Source organism: Gavialis gangeticus, unplaced genomic scaffold (genome assembly GCF_001723915.1).
Source record: "Gavialis gangeticus isolate Ggan-Ray unplaced genomic scaffold, GavGan_comp1, whole genome shotgun sequence".
Lineage (NCBI taxonomy): Eukaryota > Metazoa > Chordata > Crocodylia > Gavialidae > Gavialis > Gavialis gangeticus.
The window spans coordinates 1583214-1592714 of NW_017728964.1; the positions used below are offsets into that span (position 1 = coordinate 1583214).

Sequence of the window (9501 nt, forward strand, 5' to 3'; positions counted from 1 at the left end):
GTACCTGCCTTACTATTTACATTTTTTTCCTCTCCTTCCTCCCCTCCACCCCCCATCCCCTGCCAGCTTGGTGTAATCTGCAAACTTGCTGAGGATGCACTCCATACCATCTTCCAACTCACTGATGAAGATATTGAATAAAACCAGTCCCAGGAGCACCCCCTGGGATACTCCATTTGATACTGGCTGCCAACTAGACATTGAGCCATGGATTACTAATCTATGAGCCCGATGCTTCAGCTAGTTTTCTATCCACCTTACAGTCTCTTCATCCAAACTATACTTCCTTGGCTTGCCTGTGAGAATGTGGTATCAAAAGCCTTGCTAAAGTCAAGGTATACCACATCCACTGGCCTCCCCACATCCAGAGAGTCAGTCACCATATCATAGAAGGCAGTCAGGTTGGTCAGGCATGACTTGCCCCTGGTGAAGCCCTGCTGATTGTTTCTAATCACATTTTTCATGTAGCCCTCATGGGAGGGTTCAGCCTGAGCTAGAGCAGATGCATAGCTAGCTGCCTGATGGTGCCACAACCTAGGTTTTGCCTATGGGTGCTATGGATCATGGTTTGAATCTCAGGGCACACCCACCTGTTCAGAATAGCATTGATCTCCCTGAGCCCTCTCCTACCTCTTATTTTCCTCCTGGTCCCACACATCTTTCTCTCCTAGCTGCCCTATTGGTCAATTTTAGGAGAAGGACTAGTAAGTGCTCAGGCAATGCCTAACCCATGGCCTGGTACTTAGCCAGATCACTTTCCTGGGAAATGGGAGAAGAATGTTCACTCAACTCTAGTGAAGAGTATGAACCTGGGTCAGTTCTTCCAGGGGAAGTATGCTGACTACTAAAGAGGAGGGCCTCTGTTTTTGGTCATAAAGGGTACTGATAGACATGCTCTGGGAGGTGGTGCTTTATTTAGCACGGTAATTAAAAACACCTGAGCATCGTGCATCAGCATCCCTGCACCAACAAATATCAGCGGAGTGTATTGAACTAAAGCTCATTTAGTTCAAAGCACCTCACCATTATTTTTTGGTGCCTGGCTGCTGATACACATGACACTGGAGGCTGCTGGAACAATTTCTGAGCCCAGGCAGACTCAGTTAATCGAATCTACTCTGATGTGCTGGATTTACAGCACATTGGATCAGCCACACTGCACATCTATAGGAGCCCAAACTCATTAGGCATGTTTTTCTGTACCTAAGGTTTTTGGAGTAAAATGCAGTGATACACATACCTGGGTGATTCTGTTCCACCATGGAGCTCACATAAACATAGTACAGTCTTCTAAGGAATGGAGTATCAAACAGAGTTGCCATCCAGGGCAAACCCTGTGGGAAAGATGGGGGGAAGGGGGCAGGACATGTAAAGGTGAAATTGGATTTAGCCCAGAATCTTTGCTTATGATGCTAGACTATGTATTTCTTCTTTTGATATCAGAGCTGGGAATCTGAACATATAGCAGACTGTACAAGACGAAGCAGAAGCCTCATGAAAAATAATCAAATATAAAATCTGTTTATTGCTTACCACTGCTTACCCTTTGCTCTGAACTTTTGCTGATGAAATGTCAGGATAAACCATCAGAAAATCTCTGAATGACTGTATGCTTGTCCAGTGGGTGTGAAATCTCTATATAAAAATAGATGATAGATTTGCTATTTCAAGGTTCTGAAATTAGCAAAAATCCACAAGGGGTTCTTATGGAGGAAACAGCTCAAGGTTAACACATCTTTGGCAACATGAGTTGGAACTAAATTGCTCCGGTTAAATCACATAATAGAAAGTGAATGGCAAATTATAGTGGAGCTGGAGGCACTTCTGCACATTGGTGAGGTACCCATTGGTGAGAGAGCTTTTACCGGTGATGCATCTGTATCCTTGTTGAGGGCAGGTTTATCTGCATCCAATACTGAGGAATTACAGCAACAAGAAAACTATGAAGTACAGTTATTCAGTCTCTCTGAGCAGCAAAATCCTAGATAACAATATTTTTTAGAAAACTGATTGTAGGGGGGTTCTTGAGTAGTTCAAGATGGCAAATGGCCTGCAATCTTTCACACAAGGCACCAGTTAAAACTTAGTGAAAATCAGTGCTTTCTGATACAGGTTTGTTGAGCTGGTAGGAATATCAGGGTTTCTGTTTTGGAAAAACATGCACAGCAAATAAATCTAGGGAGAAATAAATCATAAGAGAGATTCAGTGAGATTTTGGAAAATCTGCATACGTTAAATATACCATTGAGGCATTCCCTCTATAGCCTCTGAACACCTCAGAGACATTAAGGAATGTTTTTTTTCTTAACACTCACAGGATAAAATGCCATTATTTCCATTGTACACGTGGGAAACAAAGCCAGAGTAAATAAGGGCTTTGATGTTTAGGGCCCTGCTCTAATTCATGGCAATTTACATAAAGCATCATGAGTTGGAGCCCATCCAACCCCAACCCAACAAATGTTCACCTGTTGGGTCAGAGGCAGGGCTGGAGCCAGCCAGTACTGGCCCTGACCACCAAGTGGGGGTGCTCCAGCAGCCTCCAAGGCAGCTTGTGAACCACACCTCTCTCTTGTAATTGGCCATTTTAGAAGTGCTCTGCAGCTGTGCATGCATGTTACGTCATGGCTGTAGAGTGCTTTTAGGGGCCCGATCATGTAAAAATTATAAATTATGTAGGCACTCTGACTTGCCTAATGTCACACAGGTTTTCTCTGGTGGACCAGGGGACTAAATCTATACCTTTGGAGTCCCAGTTCAGTGTCTAACTCGCAACTGTCATCCTTCCTTCATTGAAATTTGATCTATACTGTTAGGAATAGCAGGATATGGCGAAACAAGATGCATAAGAATGGTAAGACAGAACAAACTGATACATACTTGCATACTTTGGCTAAACATGATGGGAATCAGGATCATGGAAACTCTTTGCAACCAATCTAAGTAGTTTAAGGCATATGTAGAATGAACAACACAGGAAAGATGCATTTATGGCTATAAATAGGAGTATGAATAAAGTGCAAAAATGAAAAATTAAGCTAAATATTAGGAGAGAGGCCCTGGCACAGTTCTGTTAGGCTATGAAATATTCTGATATGGAAACAGTCTGAGCAGAACACTAGGGATCATAGATAAGGGCTAGGGAGATAGTTTAGATAACCTTTCCCATCAAAAATGATTTTCTGCACTTTAACCTATGTTTTCCCCATTTTGTCTTGCAGCTTGTAGACTACAGAGTAGAGTTCAGTAAGTGGTGGGTGACTGAGTTTAAGACCATCAAATTTCCTTCTCAGGGAACTGTCTTTGATTTTTACATTGATCCAGAAACAAAGAAGTTTGAGCCTTGGTCTAAACTTATCCCCAAATTGGAATTTGATCCAGAACTGCCATTACAAGTAAGTCAATCTGTTTGCTTTTCTGCTCTTAAAGAATATAGGGGCTATATATATGTGTGTGTGTGTGTGTGCACATGGTATCTCTGTCAACTATGATTCATCAGCACTGGAGTGATAAAATGAATGTTTGCTAATAAAAGTGACATGCTAAGGTAAGTATATTAATTCTAAAGTCATTAAGCTGCCCAACTGGTTTAGTCTTTTGTGGTTACAAAAAAAAGGTTCGTTACGGAAATGATACTCTTGTTACAGTGAATGGGAATGTGTTTGCTAGGTGGGGCAAATTGGATCAAAATTACCTGCAAAAATATAGTGCTGTCCCAATTATTAGTCACATAGCTATTCTCATGCTGCATGGATCTTTTCATGAAAATTCACTGTAGCAATATCACAAAATAATTCATTTTTTACCTGAAAAAATGAAGCATTTCATGTTTGAGGTAGATTTTTTTGACAAAATGGAACTTTTCCACAGAAAGAGATTTTAATGAAAATTTGTTTAGTTACAAAAGTTTCATCAGGAAACATTTATGATGGAAACATTTTGTTCAGCCCCAGGAAAAACCTATTTTACTAATGACACAGTTTCACCAAGGCAGTTATTAAACGTTCAATTTAAGTGTCAGGCAGGGGTTTATTGAACATTGGCCCTGCTTGCTTTGGGTATGCATGTTTCCTTTCATGTTTGTATCTTGCTTGGGTTGATCAGGATTCCCCCACACCTGTCATCTGACTATGGCTGCAAGAGGAAGGTTGGCTTGAGACTCACCGCGTGTTTCCACCTTGCTTTCTCTAGGCTTGTCTGGTGCCTACTAGTGAAACCATACGAGTAAGATACTTCATGGACAAGCTCCTGGAACGACGGAGGCCAGTCATGCTTGTGGGTAATGCAGGCACTGGGAAATCTGTGCTGGTAGGAAGCAAACTCTCTTCACTGGATACTGATGAGTACATGGTGAAGAATGTTCCATTCAACTATTACACCACCTCAGCCATGCTTCAAGGTAGGATAACAGATGGGCTATTAGAATTCCTTGGAGGCACAGGTTAAACAATAATTTTCCCATTTGACAAGCATAACTGCATTCACAGTTGAGTGTGAAGGGCAACTGGAGACACTGTAGTGAGCATTCTGAATAGTTGGGGAAGGCACCTTCAAAGGCTGAAGCTTAGTTTTATTGACATTAGTGTTTCACAGAAACCTCTGGACTCTGAATTCCACTGTAAAACATAATTTTTTTTGACATTATCCCTTCTTTCTCTCAGTGTAGACATGACAGTTTGTCACTGATTGCTATGAAAGAAAGTCACAGGCCATTCAAGGTCTCGCCACAATCCATGTAGCTCTGACATTGCACATGGTAGTGGAGTAGGCTTATGGAGATACTAATGGAGTGTTTTCCTAGGCAACAGGAGGCAAAGCCATCTGCTAGAGCTGAGAGTGGTCAGAGGTGCACATGTGTCAACATTACCAGCTTATCTGGCCTGTGACTCATTCAGGGAGCCAAGTCTTTTGGGGCTCCCAGAGTCAAGAAAAAAAGTCATATTTCTTATAAAACTAAGCCAAAGAGATCACAGCTCCCCAGGGACACATGAGCCTTTGTCACAGTTCAGGGCAGCCAAGTTCCATTATTTATTTCAGTCAGTGGAAGCTAGGGGATGAATTTGGATTAGTTGACAGGGAGAGGAGCCATTCAGTTTTTTATTGGGTGGGTGGCAATATGGGAATGGGGCAGTTGGTGAAGTGCTGCAGAGATTCATTCCAACTGGGGATGAAAGAAAAAGCAAGCAGCCCTTTCCCCTGCAGTTGCTGTCACTCCACTCCAGGCTTTGCCTTGTTATTTTCCATTCTTAGTGGCATGCTGTCTTGTGTGTATTGTTGCCATTGCAATAGCTCATGGATATAATCCATTTCAGTTCTTTTTGATTCCCTGTTGCAGGACTAGCCCCAAGGGTATCCATGACACCCCTTTATGGGGGGAATTAATCCTGCCCCACTCCAGCTCCTCAGGCTAACCCCTTTACTGCTTCACTTGTCACCCTAATGCAATGTGCATGTTGCTTTGGGATGCTCCCCCTGCAGAGTCCTTGACTGAGCTTGATGAATCTGCACTTGGCCTAGCTCAAACTGTTTAACCAGATACCCTCACCCTTCTCACCAATAGATATTAGTCCACTAACTCCATTCTGTGCCTCACTGGCACTGATTGTGCCCTGCTAGTCCTAATCATGGCCTCCTGGCCCTAACCATGCCTTAGGGTCATGAAGTGTTGACTCCACCTTCCTCTGTAACCACCCCCATGCCTCATGGGTTTTACTCTTAGCTCCATTTGCTGGGCCCTCTGACCCTGTATTAAAATCAGCTCACCTACCTCTACCCCCAGCTCCTGCTGGCCCCTAACTCTTGCAGGGCTGCTGCCTTGATGCCTTGAGCCCACTGGGTCCCAGACTCTTGTAGGGTTCAAAGCATAGAGTGCTTCTCAGAAGGCTCTGTCATCTCGGTCTGCCCCTTTAGCCATTCCCAAACCTCCAGTTTAATCAAAACAAAACCCACACTAACCAGTCTCTGACTTAGACTAAAAACCCTACCTCATGCCTCTACATTACAACAAAGCCCCTTCCCCTATTTGCTGACTCCCTCCCAATCTTCAGGATACCTTCCTTAATCTGCAGCTTCCCTGCTGAAGGAGCGAAGGCTGATTGAAGTTCTTCAGGAGATCAGGGCTAGACTGGCGGCTCTGGTTCAGGGACCAGCGTTTATACACCTCACATTCCCCGCTTCACCCGTTCTGGTCACATGTTCCTCAAACCAGCCCCCAGTGTATCCTCTCATCTGGGGGGACAGCCTGCTTTCAACTGCTGCAGTTTGTTCAACTGAACTGTAGTCCTTACCTTCCTACATGCCTGGAGCTTTGCCCTGTTTGCCTATTGCCAGGCAGCTAGCTCCCAAGAAGTTACTTGTAGCCCTGTAATCCCTATCTCCAGCTTCCCCTGGCTGCTTACTCTCTTGCAGCTATCTCTTAGCCATCTTCCTGCATCTGATTGCAGGTGTTGCCTGCTGCACTTTTCCTCTTAAGGTAGCAGGGCCCTGTGAGCCCTGTTACATTCTCCCTTTATATTTCTGCTAATCATTTGTGATGGGGGAAAAAGAGCTTATGTTAATGTTTTAAAAAACACCATTCATAGCTGCTGTGATAGAATAAATGCTCTCTTCTGTAATAGTAGGTGAAATCAAGTAAGAATTTGGGCATGGTTTAATTAAAACTCTTCAAATAAGCATTTAGCTTTTATTTGAAATGTTTGCATGGATATTGTATGCTAGAAATGGCTAGATTATTAACATCCTTATGAATTTAACAGTGATTTTAGAGCAACCTTGAACTTGAATGAAGAGAGGAATTCATACGGAATGAGATGGGCAGCAAGAGTTGCTTTTAAAGAGAATGCCATTTAGATCACAAGCAAATGCAAGCTGGCATAATGTCACAAATAAATCTGTGCCAGCGTTACACACAGCTGAACTTATGGAAGTATTGGCCCAGCGTCTGAGCAACACAGTGGTGGCAAGGAATCTTATTTGTTATATGATAAAACTAAATATGTTATGGAATAAATAGTATGATAGGATAAAGGGCCTTGGTTTAGATATCACCTTGTGTTATATGCAAAATCAAGTACTTACAATGTGCATGTTTGGGTATAGTGGTAGTTGTGCAGTGTGGTAGAGGTCTAGCAACCCCAAGCTTCAGCACTTTGGCTGGTCACTTGCAGGGGTTAGCAAACATTTTTTTTTCCCTTTCATAAATAGCATTGGCTTCTGGGAATTTTTTTGCCTTCCTCTGAAGCAGCAGTTGTCAACCGGGGCTAGGGTACTTTGAAAGGTCCTGGGGGTATGCAGGGGTGAGTGAAGATAGAGCACCACCACCCCATGGTGCTGCCTCACAGGAGCAGGGCTGGGGCAGGGTGAAAGCAGGGCAGCACAGATGTTGCACTGCCACCACTCCACCACTTGCCACACTCCTGCTCAGTCTGACCTGCTTAGTCCAGTCGCTCGCCACCCCTGCCCCCGGGAGGACACTTACTAAAAGGGGGCCGCCAGGGGCTCACTTCTTTAAAAAAAAAAATTGAAAACCCCTGCTCTGAAGCACTGGACATTGGCTGCAGCTAAGGATTTGGGGGGTGGGGGAGGGGTAGGGACTAGGGAGGAAGTGTTAGACTAGGGTGGTACTTAGAAAATTTAGAGGTTCCTGGGTCTTTCACTGAAAGTCATACTGGGTGTATCTACATATTTAAATGTTGCTAGAGGGGCTTACTCTGGAGTAAATTACTGCAGAGTAATTTACTGCACCTTGGGCAGGTCTCTACACATGCAGGCATTTGGGAGGTTTGCTCCCACCCTGCTTTCCACCCCTGGATGCAGGGCCTGGCAGAGAGCAGGAGGCCAGAAGATTGCTATCTCCTGGTGGGGTGGTGGGGGAAGGAGATTGCTCCCTACTCCCAGGAGCTGCCTACTGCCGGGGTGGGCTCCAGTGCTGGAATCTGGGCTAGGACAATGTCCCCCTGCCTTGGCATCATGGAGACCCTGGCCCTGGCTCCCCGAGCGGGGGCAGGGGGCTTGGAAAGATCTCAGGCCCCTGCCCCAATCCATCAGTGGGGCAGCTAGCAGCGAGCCCCTGGCTGGGCAGGGATTTCCCACCCAACAGGGAGCTCACTGCTAGCTGCCCCACTGGTGGATTGGGGCAGAGGGCTGGGACCTACCCCTCCCCTGCAGCTCTTTCGAAGCCCCTGCCTTGATCGCCCAGTTGGGGCACAGGGCTGGGAAAGAGCTGCAGGACTGGGACCTGCCCCTGACTGAGACAGTTTTTGCCAGCCCTGGGCTGTGTGCCAAATTCTGCACATGCAGCCTGGAGCTGACTGGGAACTTTCCCATTTTGGGCAGTTCCCATCCAGCTCCAGGCTGCACATCCAGACTTCCCTGAATAGCCTGGGGCTGGCCAGGAACTGTTCCAGTTTAGGACAGGTCCCAGCCAGCTCCAGGCTGGGTGGCGAACTCTATTCATGCAGGGAGCTCCCAGTCTCTGCTCCACAATTGGAGTGGGGGCTGGAAGCTCCCTTCCGCTAGGGCAGGGGGACATTGTCCTGGCTGTGGCTCCACCACCAGAACCCTCCCTGGCACTGGGCAGCTCCCAGGGGCAGAGAGCAATCTATATGTGCCCTACTGCATAGTAACTACTCCTCAGTTAATTTGCTACCAGCATTTGCAGGTACCAAATTAACTGCAGAGTAGAACAAATTACTGCATAGTAAGTGTCTGCATGTGCAGATGGTGATACTTACTGTGTAGTAATTTGCTCTACTACACAGTAAAATGTCTCATGTAGACACACCTACTTACAGTCAAATTTGAGGTCTGGAAAAATGTTTATTACTTAAGTCAGGATTGCAGTCGGTGTTTAGTGGGGGAGGTCTTTTTAGCACTGAACATGGTTCTTATCCTAGGATCCTCTGAGTTAGGTACTGATCAAATACTTTTCTACCATTTTAGTAGGACAACATTGGCAATGCTCTCATCTCCCCTACTATTTCTTATAGCATGTCTTATAGTGGTGTTTCTGGGTACATACAGACATTTGGACAGCATTAAAAATGGCCACCCAATCTAACTTAGTTCATACAGAAAGGACCTTACACCTATATCGCTAGTTAGGTGGTTCTAAGTGTGAACTGTACAGAAGTTCAGGAAGTTTAGATTGGTCTAACATGGCCAACCCAATCTAAGTTAACTGTACCTCCAATGTAACATAACTTAGATTGGGCCTGAGAAGACTGAAGTACATGAACTTCTGTATAGCACCCAGCACATAACTGGGCCTGGGAAAGGCCACCCACTGGCCCCAGCTCGGAGCTGCACTTTTCTTACCCCCTCCCTGGTACTAAGCTATTTTTAGTCCTTCAGCCTGTTACCCCATTCCCAGATGGACCTCCCCCCACCATGGGCCAGCCTGCCCCCCAAATACACTGTTCCACAAGCTGCTGTCAGTGTTGGTTTTACCAGCATTTGCAGGTGCTAGGAGCTGAGGAAATAAGTTGGGGTGCAGGGAGGGGT

The 9501-nt window shown here is 45.4% G+C and overlaps 1 protein-coding gene across 1 annotated transcript in view; it reads left to right on the top strand.

Moving 5' to 3' along the window:
- Window positions 1-9501, top strand: part of DNAH9 (dynein axonemal heavy chain 9) — a 609139-nt gene that overhangs the window by 224219 nt on the left and 375419 nt on the right. The window contains exons 35-36 of the mRNA XM_019501495.1: window positions 3222-3395; window positions 4192-4399. Coding sequence (XP_019357040.1) covers window positions 3222-3395; window positions 4192-4399 — 382 coding nt within the window. The remainder of the gene's footprint in view (window positions 1-3221; window positions 3396-4191; window positions 4400-9501) is intronic.